Genomic DNA, 26,955 nt, shown 5'->3' with positions numbered 1-26,955 from the left:
TTGTGTGTGTCACCATGTAAGGTTTAACCTTTGTATATAATAAATAATTTATAAAATTATTTTATTTCTGATACGACCTGTTGGGATACTTTTTCCAAACTTGTGCGAGAGAAAACGAACCAGTTTCATTGATGAAAATTGTAGTGATAGATATTTTTCACTCAATGAACTTCAATCAGTGTAGAGAAAGGTTAATGTTGTGCATCCCTCCTCCTCTAAGTCTTTTGAGGCAAGAACGCTGGCTTCGGTGGTGGTGGGGTAAAGTTCTCACCAGCCAGACCATTAGGGTCTAAATGTCCCTCTTGCTCTCAGTGGAATATAAACATGAGGATAGGGAACTATTGCTACCCTACATTGCATGCACTCTCCATCCCTAATAGCTTGTTAAAACTAGTAGAAAAAGTTCATTTTTATCAGGAACAATTCTCTCTTTATTAAAAAAATGAAATCATCCCTAAAGTATGTGAAATTGTCATGCTGACTCTATGGCAGATGTGTATGTGTTATTGTTACTAGGTGCATTTTTAAGTAAGTACCATTTTGAAATATGTAAAAAAAACCTGTTAACTTTTGGTAACAGTTTTATTTTTACATAAAAGCCGATACTTTAAAATACCTTTCCACATATAGTGTCTTGCAAATCATTCAGCAATTTTCTATGACGACGGTATAAAAAAATTTATTAGTTCAATATGATAAGTGACTTAATATTAAATGAAATTATGTGAAAAGGTAGCTTAATGTTTGGGGTTTTATGTAAAAATAAAATAGTTACAAAAAGTTTTCTGGTTTTTCACATATTTCTAGACAGTACTTACTTAAAAAATACACCTAGTATTTGTATAATTATTGTTATGTAATTTTTATTACTACATAGTGTGCACGTGGGGTAACTATAGTATAATATATTGCATGCTGGTGAGTACCACCCTCTTTCAAACACTTTAGAGGTGGCTCAGAGGTTATTATATAGATGCCTCTTTGGCAAGGGACATTTTCCTAAGCGAGGTTCCATTTTCCTTCCAATGACGTGCCTCATCTCTTTTTGAATTTAGTAATTTATCACCTATATCCATATAAAATCAAAATTTCTGTTTCAGATTTCACGCGCACTTCTTGAAATTATTGTTGAATCAGACTCAGAATCAGCATGGACCTGCTTACTATCAGGAGAAGGGCTATTACCTGAATTGACTCTGATTTCTCCAGCTAACCTTCAAAAGAATGCAGAAGGGAAATATCCATTCATTATACCTGAGAGACTTGTGGGAAGTTCTGAGAGATTCGTTTTTAGTTTTAAAAATACAGGGTGCATAACTTGTAAGGTAATAGTAGTTTACTTGATTTTCTTTTTATTTGTATCATGTTTCTATTGCTTAGATTGCATCATAATTTGAATTATTGGAGTTGGCATATAGCACTCTTTTGAAAGATAACATTTTTGCACATACCTATAGTGACAAGGAAAATCATAGTGGTTGTTTTGGGCAAAACTTGGAAACTGGGTTATTTTGCAAATATTTCTGAATTTGTGCTAAAATTCTGATGATGCCGCAGATTTATCCAAGTTCAGGCATTGTTTGGAAGTTCAATTAGTGACCGTCTATGACATGGGAGTAACATTTTATTTCCACAGGAATTGTTCATTTCTGTGCTGTAATTGTTATTTCCTTGAGCAATCAAGGGCTCATTGAATGGTTCATTTGAAAATCCAACCGCTCTCTAGATGCGGTCATTATATGTCAGAAATACAGAGTAACCGCTCAAGTGAGAGGAGAAAAGTGGAGGATTTCCAATAGAAAAAGGAGCTCATTGAGGGATAGACATACATTGAGATGAATAGGGAGCATTGGCAGTGGAAAGAAGAATGGTCTAGGTGGGGGGGAATGTGAGGAGTAAAAAATCAAGTGTTTTTATTGATTTTTTTTTCAGTAGCTCCAAACCAGTTAGTCTACTTTGCTTTTTTTTTATTTAAAGATAATGCTGAATTTTTTTCAGAAAATACTGTTGAGTTATTAATTAATAACACTTTCTCTTGAAGGTTATAGTTGAATTTAATGGAGATGAAAGATACTTCAAAATATTCCCGGAGAAGGACACTGATAATTTTCTGAAAGGATTTGAAATTTCTGGTTAGTATTTATTTTTATCGCATAGCAACATATGTTATTCCAACTTAATTTGCCAATCTCTTAGTGTTCAATAACTCTTGTCATAGTTTTCAATGAGATAGACATTATCAGCATTCTAGGGATTATATGAGAGGTAGAGTTCTGTTTATGCCTCTACTTTTAACATATTTGTTCAAAGTCATTTCCAAAGCTTTCAAAGCAAAGATGAGTGATTGTGGAAAGTGATGAAAACTAGATTAGCATTTGCATGATTGATTGAGTTTGGATGTCAGAATTCAATGTAATCGTGAAAGACTGTGGCAATTTCCAGAGAGCCAATACCTTCAATTACACTGGAACATGGTGGGTCAAACACCACCATGCATCGTAAACTCAATAGCATATTTCAATTTCTTTTTCACTCTCACACTTTGGAATTTTTGTACACAAGAAAGCTATTGGTATCTTATGCTATTCCTTGGCCTATGATCTCTAAAGTCATGGTTAAGGCAATGGTGGGAAGTGTCAGTGTCCGGGAATAAGGCACTCATTGCTATGTTATTAAAAATGGGTATGACAAGAAGGCCGACAGTCTTTTCATACTGGGATAGCAATCCTTGCAATACTCCATTGTTTGGAGAAATGATGTCGAGGAATCGCTGCCAATTCCTTCGTAAATTCTTCCATGTAAATGATGAAAACAAACTTTTCCCTCCTGGCCACGTGCATAATGATGCTTCTGCTGAATTCCAACCTACGGTTGACCATGCCAACTGCTTATTTTGTCACCATTACACATCCCATGAGCATCCAAGCATTGATGAAAATTTAGTCTGAACCAAAAGTCACTTATAATTGCACTGCAGTATCTTCCCAATAAGCATATTCATAAATAGGGAATACAATTCTGGTGCTGTGTCACTCAGTTTGCTATTCAGCATTTTATTGTTACTGTGCTGCGAAAAATGAAGTGGAGAAAATAGACATGCCGGAGCATAGACCAAGTTTTGTGGCTATGAAAAACTTTTGAAGATGGGGAAAATTTTGGAAAGAGGCTTCCATGTGGTTGTGGACAATTTTTTGCAAGCACATGTTTAGCACAATATTTATGTGGAAATCACTGTTATTGGAATCAATGTTATTGGTAACTGCAATGAAATCAGAAAAATACATATTCCTAAACAACTTAAAGAGAAATGTAGACTAGTGACTATGAAATATTTTAGTAGGGCTGAAATACTTTTTTTTAGGCCAAAGATGAAAAAATTCCCAAGATAACCCTGTTCTGCTCCCTCCAACAATGGCTACAGCACAGGTGGGACTAAGTGGGGTGTTAGGTTAAGAATTTAAAAAATCAAGTTTTTCTTCATCATGCATAATTAAGTGAAAAATCTCATGAAGCTTAGATTGTCAGATGAATGTGATACTGACAACATACTTTTGTAACTTTTCCAGTGCCATTGAAAAAGTTGACAACGTTTGATTTAAGACCAAATGAAGAAGTTGCATTTTGGTTTTCTTTCTTTGGATATCAACCCGGATCATTCATAGAGGATATATTGATATGTGCTGTCGGCAACCCATTTGGCTCAATTGTAATAGAAGTAAATGCAGTGTGTACCAGTGATGGAGTGCAAATTGAAGGCTTGGATTATGTGAAAAAACATTTCTATACTTTTGATTATATTCCTGAGAAATATTCTTCTTCATCCTCATCTTCAAATGATGAGAGCAAACTTTCTACTTCAAGAAACCCATCATCTAATTCCGGTGATGAAAAAACTGCATTAAGTGCTCAAGTATCGCTTGAAGGTATTTGGTTGTGAGAGGGTATGACTCTGATTTTGTTAGGATAAAATGTCATTTTTTACCTTTTTGCTGTTTTAGAATCAACCATAGAATATTCTGTGAAGACAAGTGAAAGAAGATCAATCATTACAAAAAATCCAGAGATCATTTTTTCACGCTATCTGTTGGACTTTGAAAATTGTCATGTCAGGGAAGAAAAAGTGGTGGAATTCCATCTGATTAATTTTTCAAAGGTAGGGTTTAATAGCTGATAAAGAGTTATGTCCTAATTGAGTGATTGTACCTAATTGTCGTCTTTAACATTCACAGCTCAGTTATTATTTTCAATGGTGTGGTTTGGAATCACTACCTCAGCTAATACTGTTCCCACATAAAGGCTTTCTTGACTCTATATCAAGCGTAAAAGTCACTGCAGTGTTCTTATCAGAAGATCCAGTTTTCATAAATCAGGTCAGAAAATTTTAATTCCTCATTAAATATATTAGTCAAATAAAAACTGATTTTCATAATATGTAGTGTTTTTTATTATTATTTTGGAACAAGAATTTTTCTAAAGTTCTAGTTGCATTTCTTTGCAGGCAATACTTAGATGCTGCTTGTGGGAAATTGTTGAAATTAATGAACCTGATTGTTGTGATGAGGAAGTGGCTAGAAAGTTTATGGAAAGGAAAATTGCTGAATTGGATGCAGCGGAAGCTGCTAAAGTAGTAGTTAAGGTAGAAGAAAATATTTATAATATAATTGAGCCAAATACCGACACTGACTCAGCTGAACCTCCCTTGGACGCTATGAATGAGCATAATTTCACTAAGGAAAATACCACCAATGATACTGCTGAATCACTCACCTTGGATGAGAATGACAAAGAAATAAGAGATAATCGAGATAGTACAGGAGGCTCAAAGAAAAAGAGATTGAGCAGCTTTAACCACCCTCAGAATGAAACTGAAGAACTTGACTCATCGGATTCGTCTAAAAAAATGTTGTTGAGCAAAGAGAAGAGAAAAAGAGAAATGGCTGTGAATTCAAAAGAATTTTTCTACATAAATGTGATATTGAGTGCAGTTGTTGATTATGCCAATTGCATCACCACTGTTCCTCAAGCAATAACATTTGGAAATGTATTGGTGTCAGAGGTAATTAAAAATGTCTTATGGAATTTCAAAAAAATCGCTAAAGGCAGTTAAGGCAAATTGAGCTGTTAATCACCGTAATAAAATGGGGGTCAACTGTTCTCGGGATTCCCACTGTGTTAATTCTTTCATAATGGCCAACGTTTCAAGTTCCATCTCGGCGCTCATCATCAGGGCTGGGTATCCCGAGAACAGTTTACCCACATAATTCGCCGGGAAAGCATTAAATCATATTTCACCTTTATAATATGTTTGCGGTTATCACTCCAGTGTGGGCAGTTTCACCTCTCTAATTTAAAAGTCTAATTATTACAGTTGTGATGCCACATGATATGAATTGAAGTAGGTTGAGCTTTGACAAATGCCTAACTTCCACACGGAAGGGCAGTTTTACCAATTTCTTATCCATTAGAATTAATTTTTATCTCCCTGTTACTAAGTTTTAGAAGCTAATAATGGAGAGATTCAATGTGCCCATTATTTTTGCTGCATCATTTTCCCTCTTGCATTTCAGGAATAATGCCTGGATTTATTTTAAAGTTTTAATTCAAGTATTATTGTTAATTAGTATAAGCTGATGCTTAGGGGATGTCGGTTAATTACGTGAAGCAAGGGATTTTTTTCAGGGTGTGGCACAAGGTTCTGACAGGCAAACGATCTTCTCATAATTGAGATTAAAAACAATGTACAACATTTATTGTATGAAATATTCTCTTTATGTTAATATGAAAGTTATTAATATGATATAAAAAAGTTGAGGCTCGGTAATACACAAAACATTGCCTTGGTGGTGGCGGGGTTAAGTCCTTGCCTGCCAAACCAAAGGTCGCGGGTTCGAGTCCCATCTGGGTAGGTTGTCCCTACCCAGGGAATGGTTGTGTGTGATAGTCACTGTTTCATGTTATCTCCTCCAATGTAAAAGGCCTTAAAAGAGCTGTTTTTGGGGCGATGAAAAAAAACAAAAAACAAAACAAATGTAATAATAGCATATCAAAAATCTTGTCCATTAATTAAGTTTCTGGGGGCAAGTGCCCCCTCCCTAAATCTACCTATAATGTGAGGTTATTTTGGCAGTTTTTGGATCCCCTAACCCCTTAGTGAGATATCGTGAGATTTGGCTCGACCCCCTCGCTCTAACCTCACGTGAGATTGTTCAAAATGTGTATTTTCAGTATAAATATGTTAATCTATGCTTCATTGTGTTGGATTTATTTTAATACATTTTTTAATTATTTTTATTTAAGATAAGTTAATACTAGTGTTTAAGATTACTAAGATCGTGGATTAGAATCACATTTTACGCTGTTTCTTGCAGGATAAAAAATTATGTGATACTTGCCAGGTACCCCCCTCACCCTCACATGAGATTGAGTGGGAATTTTCTTGATCCCCTCCCCTCCCTATACGCCTCACATAATTAATGCCAATTACTAATGAACTTGTGTAATTTATTCTTTCTTGAAAGAGTAACTTGCATTATTGTTGAACATTACGAGTTCATAAAATTGATCATTTTCAAGAAGAAATCATATGAAGTCTGAGAAAAAGAATAGGATTCTGCAGTCAAGGTTACTGTTGTGAGAAGGGAGATAGGTTTTGGGTGTTAGGGGTGGTTGCATAAGTGGAGGGATAGTGGAGATGTATTTATTCGTTGTTTTAATTCCTTTCTCTTATCATGTTTTAGGGTGGCACTTAGTGTATGATATTTATTTAATGAAGTATGTATACTATTACTCAAATCAAGAGCACACTTCTTAAAATCATCAAATCTTGTGAAATTACATTTACGTAAAGTGAATACATGTTAAGATCCAATTGAAAGAGTAGATCATCCTGTCATTCCTCTATGAGTGTACATGTTTATCTGGATCTCATCTTCCCTGATGTTGCTGTTGGTATCCTCAGGTTCTGTGGAAAATGGAAATGTCACATGTTGAGTACCCCGCGTCAATGTTCTCAAAGTTTTCATACTGGGATCCGCTTGAAAATCTAAATGCATATATTTTATTTTACAGCTTTTTTAAAAATCTCTCTCTATAGGTAATGCACTCTGAAATTTCTAACAAATAAATGATTTTCCATTTTTATTTGATTTTATGCAGTGAGGGAGTTCTCAAAAATAAATATGTATTGTAATTCTGGGAGGTGTTTGAGATTGTCTGTTGATAAGCAGGAAGATGGGATGATGTACAATTGTAGGTAATCTCAATAGCCATGATTTTAATTTATTTCTGAAGAGCTGTATTTTTATTTACTATGTATCTTCAGATTGTTCGCTTGGAGATAGTAATTTTCTCATCTGATCTTCAAAAGGCACACTGTATTCAATCTCTATTTTGTATTTCATGATAAGAGGGGATTCTCAAATTCATCTGCCATTATTTATCAAATGATAAAGGGCAGAGTAGTATTTTATTATTTCCCTCGGTAGTTTTATATTGAAAGCTGAAGGCTATACACTCAAATTAAAGTACCGTATGCATGATGCCTTCTCATCAAAGTAAACTCTGATAGTTTTATTTGTTGTGTATTCAGCTGCTCTAGTTAGACTTAATTTCAAATATCTTTGTGACTTGGAGGCAGGCCCAAGTTTTTTGGAGGCTAAGGGCAAATGGCACGTGACTTCCTGAAGACCAACCAAAATGCCTTAGGCTGAGTCTAGGCTTTGGGAAATTTAGTCGCTTTCAGACCTCCGTGGTGTACACTTCGTAAGTTAGCTATGTTGCCGAACATCCGTTGCCTTGTTCGCTTGTTGTGCCTTGGTGAATCCTCTCCATCGGTCCTTGAATATGGTCAAAATAAGGAATCCTAGCAGAAAGTGAAAGGGTTGGGAAGGGGTTAATCCCTTCAACCGAGGAGCTAGCTAGGCTTCACACAATTCCTAATTAGCCACGTGGTGGCTGGTGGAAAGATCCCATATCCCTAGTATGGCAGGTACATGTCCTGCCGTGAAACTGCTCGAGCCTGCACGACTGTCCAGTCGCAAAGATATTTGGAAAGGATCTTAGGACTGTGTGGTATAAGTTTGAAGTACATGTGATTACTGATGGACCTTATTTGTCTTTCCCTTCAGTCAAAGAAACATTCTGTTGCTTTAACAAATGTGGGGAGGGTACCATTGAACTTCAGGTGGAAATTCAGATCTTTAGTTTATTTATCATTATCGAGGTTCAATACCCAAAAATACAACTATTGTCGGATCGCCAAATTGAAAAAAAGTAAGTGAGGTTCAAATCTCTTTGTACACATTCCTATTTCTATGAATGATATTCATTACAAAATTGTATTATTGCCCATCTTCTGAGGTATTTCTTTCCATTTATTTTATTAGGGAAAGGGATGAAACATGCCGCATTCATTTCTCTGCGTGGGAGGAATAGTAAGGAATACTACATAATGAAAAATGGTTGTACGTTAAAGCCATTCCATGTAATTCCAAGTGAAGGTTCACTGAAGGAAACTGGAGATAAAACCACGTGTGAAATTGCTTTTACTCCTCTAACAAGTGGTTATTACAGAGCTATTCTTTGCTGCAGGTAAAAATATTTTAATTGCTATGGATTTTTCTTAAACATAATGCAAGTCAAGGTACTTATATTTGGTGGAACTTTTCAATCATCTACTGGTTAATAAAATAACAATTTCTGTTGTGTCTGTACTGACAACAAAATTAATTCCTTCTTTCCACCGCTTAATTGTTTAATTTCACAAGTATAGTTTATAGTTTCAACATTCTTCTTGAATAGAACTGAACCTTCCCAGGGTTCCCACTAGCTGCTGGGGGCTGCATACTTAGTGCGTGGCGAGTGTATGAATGGCCGCGTATAGCAATTTTCACTTTTTTTTTCTATTTCATGAGATTGCTGGTTACGATACACTATCTGATTTTTAGTCTGGTGGCCTCAGTTTTGCGCATGCAGTGAGGAGGAGGGGGTGAGCTGGAAAAACTTTAGGTTGGGAATGTAAATTTTTTGAATGAGGGAGAAGGGTAGAGGCATAATGGTTGACTGGCAGATTTTTGTGTCCTTCTCTTCCCAACAGCTCTTTTTTTTAAGGTAGGTAGCATTGTCTCTGGTGTCCCTCCTACGGTTGCTTTTGCTAGTGGTCAATGGGTTTAGGTTTGGAGTCCTTTTGTTTGCAGAGGATTGGGATAATGGTTGGGGAAAGAAATTTTTATGTTCAGCCCCTTAGTAGTGAGAGTGGGGTGATGGTTGTCTAATCCCTAGCTCTGGCTTGGGTAAACCGACCCATTTGTAGTGTAGGAAATGATTCAAAGCAAAAAAGCATCCACTTCTACCAGAAGCACAGTGACATTGAGATTTTACCTGAAGTTATGTCATCACTGATCACCACCTCTATCAACCACAATGGAAACAAAGACCCAGCGCAGACTTGTTTTTCCTGTGCACAGGGTCGGATAGCCTTATCTAGAAAGCCATATCTATCTTCTTCAAGGTTATTGGAATGAGCTTATCTTCACCTCTTCTTCATTTTAATTTCATTCCATTTATAGAGTACATGGTGGAAACTTATTGCATATAAATTATCTTAAATACTTATGCTGAAATTATAAGGCTTGAACTCAACTCCTTTGAGTTTCATGTTACCTGTTATGACTTTGACTGGAGAATTTTCTCTATTTTCATAATTTTATATCTGTAAACTCGGGGAATTAAAGTTTTGTTGCTAGAGAATTCATATTATATTAATGTGCTTGGAATGAAATTTCATTTTTTTAAATTCTAATAGAGAACAGAACCAGTAGTGATGAAATAAGAGGGGGTGGTAACAATAGAAGTGGGTGCCCATACAGCACAAACGGTCTCAAGCTGGCATATAGGTCGTGTATTTCACGTGTTTTATCTCGTGTAAAAACCGTTATTACCCGAGTAAAAGCGGAATAAGTCTGGTGTATATATGGTCTTATGTCCGCCACAAACCGGATAATACACGTGTATGCACAAAGAACCCAATAACGGGACCGTTGTAGTTATTCCTTTCTCCACCAGGGTTAGGATTTCTTGTTGATGACCGGAAAATGGCAGTGATCACGCAAACGGTGGCACATTACTAATACTAAACAGGTAATAAGACATAGTCAACATATTCGTTCAAAAATTTCATTTATTGTGTCAATAAAAGGTTCCTCTGTATAAAATAATTCATCAGGAAATACGTACGTAGTACAGGACAAAACAATAGTGGTGATGTGAAAAATAATGTGAATGACATAATGGATAGGATAACAGCGAATACGATATGATGGATGGATCTTAAAAGTACTGCCAAATAGTTTAAAAAACCACAAAACCTTGGTAAAACCGCAAGTAGTTTCACTGAGCACAAGCACACCAGGATAAAGAGAATTAGCGAATTGTTGATGTCGTCGTTGTCGTCTCTTGCTTCCAGTTCGAGTCACACAAGTTATATCGTTACGTGATTGTTTTCCCAGCGTTCAATTTGCGTGATGCGAGGCATTGACGGAAGTAATTCGAAATTACTGAGAATTTTAAATTAACAAGCAGCATCATTCTAGTTGCAATTAATGGTTAACTCCTTTGTATTTCGACTGGAGCATATATGTAATCGTAATAAAATATACACCTATAAAATATATGCCGCAAGATGATTCGTTAAATGATTTAACTAGATTTCGTTGGGAAAATTTTGCTGGTACTAAGGTGGACAACTTTATTGAATCATCTGTCCTGAAACTTAAATCATCTTCGGATTGCTGCTCATCTTAGCATCTGCTCCCACACTTTGCTTCATATTTTTTGTTTATAAGGGTCAAGGGAGTTGGACCAAATTTACACAGCATTTACACGTGTAAAAATGGGCGAAATCTCGACTTATTCCTTACACCAAATTTCGACTCAATATACACGAGTAAATTTCTCCCTGTGCTGTATGGGGTGGTGGTAATAGAAGATGGTAGGTAGGAAAATTCAATCCATCGCTAGCTTAACATGGATAAAAATTGAGGAAAGTATTTAACATTTACATTGACTGTAACATATTTCTGTTCACCACAATATGAAGGAATTATTATCAAAGCTTGCCCTTTGTTATTAATTTTTAGAAATTAATTTTTATTTAAATTTTGCTTGGCTTAATTTGGCGATGCTTTGCATTTATTTCAGAATAAATAAGCCATGCAGTAATCCAGTTCTTTCAAAAACCCTTTTGGAAGGCATTGGTGTAAGGAAAAAGTATTACTTCAACTATGCTAAACCAGATGGTGGTTCTGGTAGGAAAAGCGTTCTTTCTTCCGATAAGCCTATTTCTAATGTGTGCAGTGTTAATGAAGCTCCTGACTCAGATTTGGAAACTGTTGAACTTCACATTGTTGGTTTTGGTTGGACTCATTACAAGTAAGTTACAACAGATGAAATATGATGTTGGAAAGCTTTGTGAATAAATGTGTGCATTTGATTTAGTCTAAAAGAAATTGTTTTTAGCTACGTACCCTAATGAGGAAGTGCTAAGAAGAGTGGGAGAAAAGAGAAGTCCTCTAAAAACCTTAAGACGATGCAACTTAGTTGGCCACATTACAGCAGACTTCCGATTATCAGGCGGCGATATATCCGTGTTGCGGATTATCCGTGCATGGTTTTCACTCTCACTTAATATTTTCCGCGATCTTTTATAAAAAATAAAATCGGACGCAAAATCACCTAAATTACTGTATATTAATGCTAGGATACACTGGGCTTAATATTTCCATTAGAATCCCCTTTGTAAAACGGAAGCGATCGCGCGCTAGCTGCATTCACGGGAGCTCCGTGTTCCTGTTTTCCAAGCCTCGAAGTGCGCGATCGCGCTCCGTGATCACGGATTCACGTCCCGCAGCAGTTGTAACTCGGGAAAATTGTGCGAGGCACGACTACGAGGCGTGGTGCCTAAAAGTGGTTTCCGAAGTCGCGCAGTGGTTTTGTATCATCCGCGCAAACCACTTTTCTGTATCCGTGATCACGCAGCCGCGGATGCGTGGTTTTGGAAACCAGTTCTTATATGGAACCGTGATAATACTAGTAAAACGCTGCTAAAAAGATCGCGGACTGGCGAAGAAAGCTCTCAATGAGTCCGGGAAGCACTCTAAAATGACAGAATAACTGCAGAAATAATAATACATTGTTTGTATTACATAAATTATGAACATTACGAGGCTTTTTTAAGTGAAAATTTGGATTATCCGTGTTTTCCGATTATTCGTGCCGTATCTCCCTATCATTAGCCCAGATAATAGGGAGTGTGCTGTATTTGACATGATGGCCTGATGAAAATATTCCTAGAAGCACAGGTGGAAGGGCAAGGGACAGCCCCAAATGAGTTACATAGAACAGGTTGTAAAGGGTGTAAAAAAGAAAAACTACATCACTATGAAAAAGAGAATTGCATCAAATGAATTTTAGGATTGTTGACTAATGATAATGATGACCCTATTGTGCTGTTTGCTGTGCTGTTAATATTGAAAATTCATATGTGGCTGAATGATTTTAACTATTGAGTATTTGTGCCTTTTGGATAATCATGAGATGTCATGCTGCAATGGTAACAGAGATTGAGCTTAGACACTCTGTAATCAAAGCTAAGAGCCTTTCATTCCACTGATTGGACACTCTTATAATGTCACATTAACTGTCATATTTCTCCTTTTCTCCTTGGAAGGACACTTCACTTCCATCACATGTCCCGAAAAAGATCTGTATTTAATTGGAAGTGTGTGGATGAGGAAAATCTGGTGAGCAATTATTCATTTTTTTTGTTTTGTTATTTAATTTTTTATTATATGTATGTGATCAGAAATTGCTCTATCCAATATTGTGTGTATTATTATATGAAAAATAATTGTGGATTTACTTTAATTTTCTTACTATTATGTTAATTATGTAATAAAATTTCTAATAGATATTTTTCCATAATTATAATTTTAAATTAAAACTGCTTAAATTTAACTGTTGTTCAATTTTTATGCCACAATTTAAAAAAATATTTTCATATTTTAGGTATAAATTTTATTTCTGTCAGGTTTTAAAGTATTGCAGGAATCATCAAATACCAAAAAGACGGGATACAATAATAAATGATCTAGTAATATTTTTTGCATAATTTGTGCATTGTTCCCTAAAGATATCACCGTGTCTAGTCCCATTATTCTTAAATTAATATTTTTCTTGTTTTCCGATAAAGGACAAATCCTTGGAGTGGAAGTGCATTACACCTAATGGAATTGCTCGTCCTAAATCAGTGACTCAAATGGAATTCTCTTTTACACCTCTGAAGCTGGGTGTATGTGAGTCCAAGTGGTCTTTCTCACTCTTTCACAACCAGAAAAAGTGCTTGCATAAGATATTTCATTTTATTGGCTTTTCAAGTGAGCCTGCTGTATATTTTACAGAACATTGCATTAAAATACCCAAAGCTATACCAGGTAATTTTTCTTATCTTGGATATTATGGTCTTTATTACTTGTTTTTTTTTTAACAAATGTTCGTGAAATTTTATTGGTTTAGAGAAAGCGTGTGACAATTATTTTATCATGGTTTAATTAAAGATGCCACTAGTGTACAGTGCAGTCAGTAACCCAGTTGCCTAGCCGAATCGGCATTGACTTCCTCCGCAAGCCTTTCTCATAGTCTTTTTTCTCTTAAACTCTCGTATTTATATTTTTTAACTATCTTATCAGGAATTTGATCGTTTGAATAATATTTTTTATGAGCTATGCCAATGTGTCTCTGAATTTTTTATCATCTTCAAGGCTTACAAAGAGAGCACCACAGGTTACAACCAGTTAAAATATGTATAATCATAACACCTATGGGAAAGAACCTCATATTTAATGTAAAGAATCCATTTTAAATTGAAATGCATTCTTTACTAATTTGTTTTTATTTAATTATAAATGGTTTTCATGGCATAACAGGACCCGTTCAGAAGTTAATTGCGATTAAAATGGTGAAGCCGAAGAGGTTTCATCACGGTTTTGTTGACAGTATTTATTGATAGTTATATTAGGTAAAATATTTACTCATTAGCATAAAAGCCAGTTATTGAAGCATTCCTACTATATTTTTATGTAATAAGAAATGGTTATCATGAGCTTATTGCCATTTAAACATAAATAATTATTAATAATAAATGTGAGACGATAAGCAGACGAAACCCGGCGGCCATATTACTTGTAGCGAGTAGCATGCCATGGACCTCACTAGACTTTGCAGCGGGTGATCGTAGCAGTGCTCGGCCGCTATAGCAGCTACGTCATCATCTGATGATGTATCTAGCAGTGGTGAGGTTTCTGGATACGGCCCTATATCCAAGCATTAAACTGTCACACTGACCCCTTCCGATATCATCAAAATATTTTGGTATTATTGTTATGATTAATCCTGACTTAGTCACTCAATTATCTCTTTTAGTTGTAGCCTATGTTTACTTTATGAGGATCACACACAGGCAGCCCTTCCTCTTTACCATGGTCCCTCAACCTCACCATCCATCTTGGTCTTGCAGACAACCCGTCCCTCCCTTGGTTTCCGGCTTAAAGGCCGAAAGTGAAAAATCACCCACTGGGATGGGAAGTTGAAGTGTGTGAATGTGATAAGGTGTGCATCGTATGAGTGCTTCACGAGAGGGGGGGGATTAGAATGGGATTTATTTTTAGCAACAGGGTGGCTGTATGAGCATGCCCAACTTTTCTGAATTCATTCATCATAATTTCTGAGGAAGGATGCTAGTGAAACAATGACATATTTACGAGGTGTATGAAGGTGGACCCAAAAATAACCAGACACAATTTTTAAAAAGTTCAAAATTTCATTTTTTGCCTTACATACGTTAGTCACCGTCGAAGTACTCTCCATTTACACTGTCATTGCTGAAAACGTTTTTTCCACTATGCGAAACCCATTTGGTACTCGTCGTTTCCGATGCCTTCCAGCGCCGCCTTTGATTTTATTTTCACCTCCGCAATACGACCAAAACATTTCCCTTTCATCACCCTTTTCATCCGGTTGAGCAAAAGGAACTCAAAATGTTTGAGATCTGGTGAGAGTAGGGTGGGTGAGGAAGCAGTATCATGCAATTTTTTTTACCAAAAACTCAAGTCGTGGCAATCAGCAACATGTGCCACTTTTGATCGCCACAAGTGGGGGAAGAATTTCTCCTTCGTGTTCCTTGTAAGCTGTAGACAGCGTATTTACTGTGTCTGACTCAATTTTACCAAGTAGAGAACAAAATTTCAACGCTGCATGTTGTTCTTGAATATCGGTCATTTCAAAAATCTAAGAGATCAAAAATTTCTTTGAATGTAAACTGTCACAGTGGCTGGCCACAGCCATCTAAAGCCACACCGTTCCTCATACTGACTCAGAAATGATGAAACAACGTCTATCTAGCGGGAGAAACTCAAAATATAAGGGCGACGCACGCAACAATATCCACCCGGTTATTTTTGGGCCCCCCCTCGTATATGCAGTCATATATTTTGAGAGAATTCAGAAATTTTTCCATAGAAGTGTTTAAAAAAATCACCGACCAGGTGGATCATTTTATGTAATAAGTTTTCCAACTTTAATGGGCTGGCCTTCCTATCATTGCTCATGTTTACTTTATGAAGCCCATGCTGCTTCTGATGCCCCTCAAGTAGTTCTTTCACTGTATAAGTTTGTGAAATATTTTAAGCTAAACAATTGCTATGGTTATGGTCTAATTTTGATAACTTTAATGTGGAATGATAAATTAAAACCTATGATCACTTCCAATCTTATTTAGATTAAATTACATACTCGAGTTTATATGTTTTGCAGGGAAAAGTATTTTCAAAAATGCATGCCTGGTAAATGAAGAGAAGGAAACCATTCGTTTCAAGGCCTATGGACATTTGACGGCAATAGACAATGAATGGGGAACGTTGAGGGTAAAGCCTCGATTGGGTACCCTTGAACCACAGCACAGCACAAATATCAGGTATTACCATATTTCTTGGTGTTAACAATGCACCTGCACGCAAGATGCACTGTATTGTTTTAGGTTAGATTTTGTATGTCAAATATCTGAATCAGACAGAAAAGGATGTCATAGATATAATGGAACCCTTTTGCTTTTTACTGGCTCAAAGTAGAGGTATTACCAATATTTGCGATAAAGACCATATTCTTGGCAAAGCAGCTTTTGTTGGTAGAGGATGAAGCTAAATCCTTGGCCCATAAGATGGTGGCTGATTTAAGGTCACATTTGTGGTGTAAAAAGTGGGACTTATAGGTTGGGAAATATCATTTGGGGCACCAAATTTTTGTGATTTGTGATAGCATCGGGTTCATCTCAAAATTTTTTAATGAGGATCAGTTGCTTTGGTTCTTCTTTAGTCTCAGTTCCCCCAGATCTTGAGTTTAGGATTAGAGTCAGAACCGAAGCCAAAAAGAATCAGTACGTAAAGTAATTAGCATTAAAATGAGTTGGAAAACAAATTCCATAAAAGTTGGAGAAAAATTAAAATTCCATGTGCACTTTCAGTAGTATAAGTTCATATAACAAATCATTTGTGAAATGACTTGATGTGTTATGAGTTTTATTGTAACATAATGAAAATAAAAAATATCTTTTGAAAATTAAGCAATGAAAATGGATGAAATCCTTCAGCTATAGAATTGAGATCTTATGCCTGGAACAAAATGGGAATCAGAGCGGACGAAGATGTGGATTAGACCCATTTTTGTTGATTATTTCCATATATGTAATACGGACTCCATGGAAATGTTTTATACCCTACAGCTAGTGTATTCCTTGTTAAAATTGTTGAAAAAATGTTAATTACCTAAATTGAATGCAGCATCACTGTTGATAAAAATTTGGTGTCTCTAGGTACAATCAGTCTTTTCATGAAAGCTGGTATTAATATGATGGGTTGAAGGAAATATTTTTGAAACAATGGAAATGATGAAAGCAGCAATGATAAACGTTGTAGTTATTGATTAAGGTGCTTGCTAATCTATATTTTCATATTTGTGTACTGATGAAATACTGTGTGCATTTCAGATTGTCTTTCACTCCAGCAAAAACAGGTCAAGCCTGCTTCCATCTTAAGTTTAACATTCAGAAGAGATCCTCTCCTTTAGTGTTGACAGTCATCTGTGATAGTTATGATATTCAAGCAGAAGTAAAATTTATCCTCCCTACTTTATCAATCCTGAAACAACTAAGTGAAGATAAACCTAATGATATAAGGCTTGGCAGGGTTGGTATTCAGCCACTAGTAATATCTTTATCATTCGGAGTAAAACTTACTCGTTTAGATTTATTCCTTTTTTTTCATTTTAGGTGCAAGAGAAAACCACTATTTCTGGAACTTTTGAATTGTGTAACAAGGGATCAGACACTTTTGATTATTCCTGGAGGTACAAAATGTTGCTAGCCAAGGAAATTGGGCTTGATATTAAAATAACAAACATAGAAGGGACTGTATCTCCTTCTTCAAAAGTGGATTGCTGTCTTAAAGTATCTTTGAGTCACAAATCTAGAATAGAAAATTATCCTTTGATATTGAAAGTAAGATGGTCACTCTCTTTATAAATTAATAAAAAATATTTCATGTAAAATATTCTCTCATTCGACAATCTCACAATCTCTCTCCTTCTGTTTTCAGGTCATGGAAGGACCAACTTTTCATATTTATTTGAGCATGGTGGCTTCTTCACCTCTTTGTCGTTTTTCATTCCTCTGTCATGACTTTGGGTTATGCTTGCTTACAACACCTCAACCCTTTTCAAGAGGCAAAGAAGTGGTATTAATTGTCACTGGATTTGATAAGAATCCAATAACGTGAGTATATCAGGAACTTCACGTGAAATATTTCCTCTTTCAGCATCTTTAGTTGAAAAAAATCTTGAGAAAATACCTCAAAAATGGGTATGTACTCCTGTTGATTTCCTATATTTCTCTTTTGTAGAAGGCTTATTAAGTGATGACAGGTGATTGCTCTGCCAAGGCTGCTCATGTACTGATTTAATTAGGTTTTTGTGTGCTAGATTGTCTAGGTTATTCTCAATCCTGAGGAGTGGAAAGAAAAGTTGAACAATGATGGCTGATGGCAATGGTTGAAAATGAGCAAAAGTAACCTTGCCAATGAAAATAACTGCGTCTCTAGCCATTTGTATCCAAGAACTGTGCATCTTTGGCTGCATGATGCTCAATAGTAGGGTGGTGCGTTCACCAGGGCAATGATTGTTTTGCACTATTTTATTTGCAAAACTATATGTAAATAGGCAATTAAAAGCAAATACAATCTTATTCCTCTGTGAAATAGCTCTTATATCAAAGAAAAGCAGTATGTAAAGGTGAATATAGAACTGAGGGACTACAACCTTCACCTTCAGATATTATGAGTGCCCAATAGGGTGAGAAATTTTCCAGGGATAATGAGCACTCATTAAACGGAGCTTCTACTGCTATTCATTTCTACTTATCTGAAATCTCCCTACAATGTCTAAAAAAATATTGATAGTATGTTTTTTTTAATGAAAAGTTCCTAACTTCGAGGTAAATATCCTAACAAAGAGATTTTAAATTTTTTGGAAATAATTCAAAATTTTAATGTTAATGTGGATTTTTAACTTTTCCCAGAGATCATGGTATGACTTTGGAGAGAAAAAAATGGAAAAATGAGAGACCCTAATGCACAATCTACGGTGTCTGGTCGTGATATTTTCCTTGTTGTGTATACATAATTTCATTTCATTTATTTACGGGAAAACCCATTACCATATTCTTACATATAACTTCACAGATGAAAGACAATAGAATATGATGAACACACATACAGTAAACCCATTAAAAAATAGAAATAAAATCTTTACAGGATTGCACATCAATGAATTAAATATATAGTAGATACAATAATGTAAAATTTAAGGTATAAACATGTTCTCATAATAGAAATTTATAAATTGTGTTCATCTTTGCCACAAGGGACTGTGAAATCTAGGTAGAGACATAGAGAAATCAAAACTTTGGCTGAGTTTTTTAATATTCCTCATCATTCTCGATAGTGGGGAGTGAAAGGTATAATTTGTTCTGTGGTAATTAACAACAAATGGGTGTGAATTTCCAGAAATATGGCGGGGTGCATTAAAATTTACCAAAGAAATAAAAAAGGAACAATCAATATGAGAATTAATAATTTTGTAGAGGAATAGGGCATCGATGGAAGAACATCTGTCAGATAAGGGCTTCAGATTTAAAAGGGATAGAAGATATGAAGAATGGTAATCAGACTTGTGATATTCCTAATTTGTTATTAATAAATTATGATCACCTCTCTTTAGGCTGGAATGCAATTTCAACCCATTGTGCTACTTAACTGTGGGTTTTAAGAAGACAACTATATTGTTCAATGAGACAGTAAAGATTCCAATTATATTTTGTCCACAAGACTATGTGAAATACAGAGCAGTTATACCATTCACCATCAATGGAAGATGGAAGCGGTCAGTAATTATTAAAGGACAAGCTGTTCCATTGAAGGTAAGATGTGTTTCATAATTTTTAAGAAGGGTGGTAGTTATTTTCTATCTTATAAATGCAAAACTTTTTATTGTGGAAGTCATAATTCCTTATACTATCTTCTACCTACCAATTTTTTGTCCTTCCAAAAAAAGGTTTTTCATAAAGTCGGGACTGAGTAACATTTCCTGTCAAACCACTGTAAACACAGCCATTTATAGTGTTTTATTAATAGTTAGAATTGTTTTAAAATATGTTTATTAGTGGTTAAAAATGTTGCAAAATACATAATTATTTGTGCTTGCTTGTTAATGTAGGTACTATTAATTAATACCTATGATGGATGTTTTAGAACAATTTCCTTTTTAGCTGGAGTTAGTTCATGCACGAGACTTGGCCATTGAATTTAAAGCAGTAAAAGCCGGAGATATTGTGTCAAAAATTGTTCCTGTCACAAGTAAGACTTTAGTCCCAATTGTTGTTCATTTTGGATTAAGTGATGAAACGGATTGTGAAGAAAATTGGAACAGGATGACTATTTTACCAAATAGTGCTGTGACACTATCCAAAGGAGAAGTTATTGACGTCATAGTAACTTTCTCTCCTGTTCATAGGATGAGAAGGTTTACAGATAAGGTAATATTTTCCTTCAATAAACACTCATTTACCTATATCCATTTCTCCTTTTCTTTAATCTTTAGACCAAGATGCACACATTCATCCTTTGCAGTTGGGAAAGTGCCCTCTATGACTCCCTATTATATCGTAATCATTACAGAATTAAGTTTTTTGGTATATCTTTGACTCATGCTCTCGATGCATCTATCTATTTTGGGTGAAAAGCCTTTAAATGAAAAATGGGTACATGTATAATTTTATTGAAAGTAATAAAATTCTTTACCTAGAAAAATTTCTAATGGGAGAAAAACAATCAGTATCATTATTGATTCTTTACCCTATTAGAAGTTTTGGATGAGTTGTTATAGTAAGTCGTAATTTAAATATTTATTGCCCTCAATTCATCAAAAAAAGAGTAAGTCCACGGGCCAAGGTGATATTATAAAGCATATGTGGTTATCATGAGAAGATTTCTCTTCTTTATGGATGAATTGAATGCCTTAGTGGTTGAATTTATTCAGGATACTATAGCATTTTATTTCTTTTACAGGTTGTTGCTTTTGTGGACGACCTTCCCGAAGAGCACCCTTTGTTTGTTTGTCATGCCACCTGCGAAGAAGTAGATATTATTTTGAATAATCCCTGTGTACAGTTTGGGCGTGTACCCAAAGGAATCACCGTTGTATCATATGTCAGTTTAATGAATAATGGTGATATTGGGAAACGATATAAGTGGGATCGGAAAGGAAAATTAAACAAGCAATTCACTATTTCTCCGAAGTCTGGTTTCCTTAATGCTAACCAAAGAACCAACTTCAGAATCACCTTCAGACCAATATCCGAGACTTCTTATATCATATGCAAGGTGATATTTTAATAATGCTATGGTTTTTATGGATCATATAACTTTTTCTTTGGAAATGTTTATGTATTATCTAGTTTTTATAAAATGCAGTAGAATATCGGTAATCCGGAAAGCTTGGGACCAGATGCTTTCCAGATGAATGATATAACCAACCAGTGAATAGATCAGTTACTTGGATGTAGGCAACACTGCATCTCCAAAAAATATTTTGTTTTGAAATTGTGTTGGCATCAATGGAAATGATGCATTATTGAGTAAAGGGTCAATTAATGAGAAAAATCGAATCAAACTCATAAAATTTATGATTAAACATGAGTAAAATATATTGAAAACATTTGAAAAAGTTCTCCTTCAGTAATTCGCAAACGTAGATAAGTTGCGAAAATAATTTTGATGAGACCACCCCTAAACGGAAGAAAAATGGCTCATCATTTATACAATCGGACTAGAACATCAATATATCACTGGAAAACCTTTTGTTTTTTAAGTCATTGCGTTATTTGGATTTCCGTATTATTGACCTACTGTAATTATAATGTGCATCTATTCCCCATTTAATATGCCATTTGTTTTTCCACACATTGGATTATCTGCCTATCACTTCCCTAGTCTGTCTGTCCAAACACTTTCCTACCGTCCCCTATTCCTGTCCTACCTTTCCCCACCTGAATGGCTATTTCAAAGGATTGGTATCCAATAGCAGATCACGGAATCACAGATCACAGAGATCTAATTCACGGAAACCAAAGTAATATGAGCTTAGAGAACTTTTGTGAAGGGGTTATCGGTCTCTTTCGGGCATCCGTTTAGACTGCTTCCTTTATTAGGATGGATTGTCTACTTAATAGCGTATATGTATATGTTATGCCAATTCTAGCATTGCTGTGCACTTCAACAAAGAAAAACAGCACTGTCTTGGAGCAAGCGTGTACCGTTGCTCAATTTTTTTTAAGCTCGGCATTCTAATTTTGTTAAAAAATCTATCAGCAATTATAGGGTGGAATTCTGACTCTCTGAAACATGAAACCTTGTCAACTTAAAGCTTTATTAACCTAATAAAACGTGTTTCCCCTGCAGTAAGCTTACTCTGCTGGAGGAGGGTATCAACCAATGATAATAGGTTGCTCCTGTTGAGCAGAACTGGAGGGAAATTTATCTAGAACATTCATTTTTCATTCAGGAAGATTTCTCCTCATAATCCTCCCCTCCCCTAGGCACAGTCATCGTAGTCAGTCATACTACCCTGCAATCTGCCTTAATAGGCATGTGGCGGAGCAGTTAGGACACCAGGCATTAACTGATGAAAAAGATATGCTCTAACAAAATTACAACTCGCATTAACTAGTCTTATTTTGCGGGGAAAGATGAATTCCCATACCTATCTGTTTGGCAAAGTATCTCTCTTAATTTATCGTTTCTGTCAGACCTGGAAATGTATTTGGGTTTTAATATGATGTTCTCTGTGTCGCTCGTAAAGATATTTATTCTCAATTGCTCAAGCAATCAAAACCTATTGCGTAGCCTCTTGTGTCTCTAGCGGCTACCAACCTAATTTGTTTAACATCTGTGTAACATTTTCTACACGCCGTAGCAGTTTTTGACAAATTGTGCAGCTTTCCTTTGTATACTATTAACTTCATGGATTAAGTCTTTCTGCACCAGATCCCGTATACTCGCTGTATATTCAAGGTGTGGCCATACGAGTGTGAAATAGCACCTCTCTTGTACTCTTTCATCTGAAAATTTAAAGTTAAAATAAGTCAAAAACATCTTGTGTTATTTCTGGGTAAAGTATTTAGGCATAAAATTAGGTTTTGAGTTCCTTTAATGATAAAATGAAAATATGGCCAAATGAGAGTAATGACAAGACGTGTGACAGTAACACAAAAGCTAATTCCTAAAACTAAAATAATGCTGTTTTCATAAGTTGATTTTTAAAAATTTTCAAAGGCTGGGTCCCTGGGAACCACCATTTCACTGGAGGATATCCCATAGCCCCCGATTATCCGACAGGATTACTGGCCCCCAACATTAAACTTTAAACTCTTCCCAAGCTTCAGTGCAAAAATTTCATTTGCCTATTGGCCATGGCCCCGGAACTCAATCCCTCAATTTAGTTCAGCTCAAAATGGTCATTGATTGAGTTTTGGAAAATTACTTGTTTTTATGGTATGGATTAATTTTGAATCTGCTTTTTGGAAGCTTCAGAATTAACAATTTCCTCATGCAATGAAATAATTTCTATTTTAGATCTGTTGTGAAGTGAGGCACTACAAAAAAATATACCTTGACATATCTGGTTTTGGTCATGAACTGCCATCTCCCACAGAGAGCCTCAATTTCAATGCCCCTCTTAGGGAGTGTGATTCTAAGTTAGTAACCATTAAAAACAGGTTAGTATTACTTGAATATAGAATCCTTTATTTTAGTTAAATAATCTTAGGTAATGATTATACTCCTCTACAGAGAACCTATTGATACTATAAATTATTGCTAGGAAAATAGCATGCTATATCAGGCTTTATGCCTATTGTCATTATTTTGTAGCTTATTTATACACATTGTTTGCCATCATGCTTTTTCTACAGCTCAGATGAACAGATGGAATTGATACCTTTCTTCTGTGGTGAAGATTTTGTAGGTGCTAATATTTTATTGGTTGAACCATCTTCTGAGTCTCTATATGAAATCTGTTATTATCCCAAATCGATGAAAGCATCTACTGAACATCATGTAAGTTTCATCTTAGCCCTCTTAGTTCTGCTTAGCTCTCAGTCGTTTGGTCTTTAATTTCTTTTTAGTCCAAGTTTGGCTCTGATTTAAGTATCTTGCCATTTAATCTTGCCTCTTTTACACACGTTCACTGCTGCTTTGGTCATAATGATCGAAACGTGTATTTAATCTTCACCCCGCTTCAGTAATAATGAATAAATAATAAGTAGTAAAGTATGAGTCACTATTTTGGCCTCTTGTAGCGCGCTATCTGTCACAGCTAATTCAGTGTCGGGTATATGATGTGACAGACACGGTGCACATAGCTGAAACTCAAATGGAAAGTATCCAAGTACGAGGGTTGTACCAAAAGTAATGTTCCCAATGAGCTACAATGTTGAGCGAAGGTGCTAGGCTAAATCCCACAACTGTGCCGAGCGCAGTGGTTCCCCTACTCTCGAGTCCGCCAGTCCTCAATTCATTGTGTCGCTCATTTTTAGCTTAGCAACCATTAACAATGAAAGTGATGATCCCCGTTCCCGCCAAGTGTGAGGATCGAGCAGTAATCCGATTTCTCCCGGCAAGGAAGTTACTGCCATTGGAAATTCATCAGCAACTGACTGAACTTCATGGCGAAGAGTGCATGTCCGTTCAGCACGTCTGCAAATGTTGCTGGGCTTTTGCCGAGGGTCGCACGGAAGTTCATGATGAAGAATGGAGTGGAAGACCGCCGGTTTTGGATTGTCCAGAAGATCAACAAAGAGCTGCTCAAAGATCGGAGGGTCACTGTCAGTGAATTTGTTGAACGTATTCCTGAAGCTTCTTACGGCACAATTGAAAGAACTTTAACAGAAACGTCGAGTTATCGCAAGATGTGTGCTTGCTGGGTCCCCCGTATGCTGACTGATAGACTCTTGGAGCAATGCCTAGACACTGCTCACCAATTTCTTCAACAATTTTAAGGGGGAGGGAAGGAGAAGTTGTTGGTCTCTATCATCACCGGAGATGAAGCGTGGGTATTTCTTTATATCCCCAAAACAAAAATCTTAGGCGGCAAAGGTTTCAAGAGCGATGATGAAGTCCGAGCAGAGGTCACACACTTCCTCAATGGGTTGGCGGGAGACTTCTTCAACTTAGGGATAGAAAAGCTGGAGCACTGTCTTTAAAAGTGTGTAAAAAAAAATGGAGAATACGTTGAAAAATAGGCAAAGTGTAAGCTTTTCAACGATGTAAAAATTATTATCAACAAACAAAGCTTTGTATTTGTAAAAAATATGGGAACCTTACTTTTGGTACAACCCTCGTATAAAAGCAAAAGGAAAAAGATAGACATTTGATGTGCAACGCACACATGTCGCGAGAAATGAATTGACTAGAATAGGCGGTTAGGAGTGAAAAATAACAAAAAGCAATAGGGTTGATTTCCAACAATATAAATACATTTAGTATGCAAATTTAAGCTATTGGTACACAACACATATAATACCGAGTTTTCTGAGGTTATTTGTAGTCTTGAAGTTGCGAAATGCCCTGGGCACGAAGAGGTCCTTCCTTGTTCGATGTCCAGAGGAAAAAGAAGGCAGTGGCTGGCTTACGCAGAGCACCGCGCTCGAAGGAGGCGTGAGAGGGGAGGTGAAGGCAGAAGAGGGAAACAGGTTTCATTCTGACGTTTCACCTTACAATTGGAAAGGCGGCGGTGTAGAGTAATGGAAGTACACACATGGCATAGAGAGGCCAACACCATTGATAAATTCACTATAAATTGAGGAGGACTTCACTATACGTGAGAATCCGCGGCGCGCGGAATCAAGCTGGTGCATTGGACTCTGATGCTTCGCGAGATTGGGACTCAGATGCTCGCAAATCATCTCCTTGTGATGAAGTCTCGGAGGGATTAAGTCTAGGAGGGATTAAATTTCGGAGAGATTGAGACCCAGAGGGATTTAGAATGTACCCAATTATAGCACAGATGCCAAGGGTGAATTCATCTAAAAATCTGTGGCAGGGAACGTGTTAATCATACTTATATTGCTAAATGCAGTCTTTTGTAGGGGGAAAGAATCTGATTGTTTTAATCAGACTCCTATTCTCTATTTTAGAAATTTAGTACTTGAGTACCTAGTTATCCTGTTATGGTTCGGCTTATATTTTTTCTCATCGGCTCAGGAGTTGCCCTTTTTTCAAGTGAATATTTTGTGGCATGCGCATTGTAACATTTTTGTTCTTATTTGGAATAAATATTTCTCATTCCTTTTGCAGGGTAAATTATACTTCCACTTACCAAATGGAGATAATTATTCCTGGAATTTGATAGGTACTGTTAAACCACCATCGCCATGCTCTGTGGTGAAACGTGAAGTGAAAACTGGAGTCTTGCACTCTGAAATTTTGCGTGTCGAGAATTGCCTGTCAGAGCTCCAGAGGTACTTCATTCACTCTGAATTACTGCCTGGAGAAGACGGTGAGCCACCGTTTTCCATCACTGGCTATTCTGGAATCAATGTTGAGCATAACAGAGAAAGTATGAGAGAGATCGATCCTAAGAAAAGCAAGGATGATGCCAGTTTGGAAGAAGAAGGGAGACTGGAATCAATTTCAGAGAGTTATATTGGAGGGAGTGGCGAACCAGGGGGATTTATTGATGTGCCTGCAAATTCTGAGACAAGCTATAAAGTCAACTTCATTTGCTTCAGGGAATGTGAATTAAGTTTCAAGGTGAGACTGTTATTTTTTTTCTTCAATCATTTGCCTTTAATCGTTTTTGTTATCATCATCATAATCATGGTACATATATGTACTTTAAATTTGATCTTGATACATATATATCCGAGATATTTTGTTCATCTACAGATATTACTACCATTCTCCCATCTTTCAAGCTTGCTCCCATAATTCTTTTTCTTTAATTAATCTTTAAGGCCTCTATTTTAGAATTATCTTGCTGATTTGTTCTATGAACGGAATCAACTCATGTGGTAGAAATTATTTGTGATATAATAAATATTCTTGATTAGCTTAGAGTCTTAAAAGCCCTTATTTCTAACAATCTGTTCTTTTTTTAGCTTAACTATGGTTTGTTGTCTTTTTTATCTTTCTGTTTTTTTCTCTATCGTATACCATAATCATGTATCCAGTGGCGGCTTGCCCATAAGGACTCTCGGACGCCGCCCCTCCCAAATATTTGAAAAAGTAAAAAAATAAATAT

At 36.1% G+C, this 26,955-nt stretch overlaps 1 protein-coding gene across 1 annotated transcript in view; it reads left to right on the top strand.

The window, feature by feature from the left end:
• The first annotated feature begins 1,106 nt into the window (after positions 1-1,106).
• Positions 1,107-26,955, top strand: part of LOC124156324 (hydrocephalus-inducing protein homolog) — a 32,229-nt gene continuing 6,380 nt past the window's right edge. Inside the window, exons 1-21 of the mRNA XM_046530810.1 lie at positions 1,107-1,325; positions 2,042-2,132; positions 3,567-3,923; positions 3,999-4,153; positions 4,230-4,370; positions 4,499-5,056; positions 8,127-8,271; positions 8,385-8,589; positions 11,197-11,427; positions 12,725-12,797; positions 13,247-13,487; positions 15,865-16,024; positions 17,093-17,291; positions 17,375-17,602; positions 17,700-17,875; positions 19,378-19,576; positions 19,925-20,191; positions 20,724-21,038; positions 23,289-23,431; positions 23,627-23,771; positions 26,010-26,465. Of these exons, the coding sequence (XP_046386766.1) occupies positions 4,580-5,056; positions 8,127-8,271; positions 8,385-8,589; positions 11,197-11,427; positions 12,725-12,797; positions 13,247-13,487; positions 15,865-16,024; positions 17,093-17,291; positions 17,375-17,602; positions 17,700-17,875; positions 19,378-19,576; positions 19,925-20,191; positions 20,724-21,038; positions 23,289-23,431; positions 23,627-23,771; positions 26,010-26,465 (3,660 nt within the window). The 5' untranslated portion in view covers positions 1,107-1,325; positions 2,042-2,132; positions 3,567-3,923; ... (1 more) ...; positions 4,230-4,370; positions 4,499-4,579. The remainder of the gene's footprint in view (positions 1,326-2,041; positions 2,133-3,566; positions 3,924-3,998; positions 4,154-4,229; positions 4,371-4,498; positions 5,057-8,126; positions 8,272-8,384; positions 8,590-11,196; positions 11,428-12,724; positions 12,798-13,246; positions 13,488-15,864; positions 16,025-17,092; positions 17,292-17,374; positions 17,603-17,699; positions 17,876-19,377; positions 19,577-19,924; positions 20,192-20,723; positions 21,039-23,288; positions 23,432-23,626; positions 23,772-26,009; positions 26,466-26,955) is intronic.

This window comes from Ischnura elegans, chromosome 3 (assembly GCF_921293095.1).
Source record: "Ischnura elegans chromosome 3, ioIscEleg1.1, whole genome shotgun sequence".
Classification (NCBI taxonomy): Eukaryota; Metazoa; Arthropoda; class Insecta; order Odonata; family Coenagrionidae; genus Ischnura; species Ischnura elegans.
The sequence above is the reverse complement of the archived record's forward strand: the minus strand, read 5'-3'. Positions and strand labels throughout refer to the sequence as shown.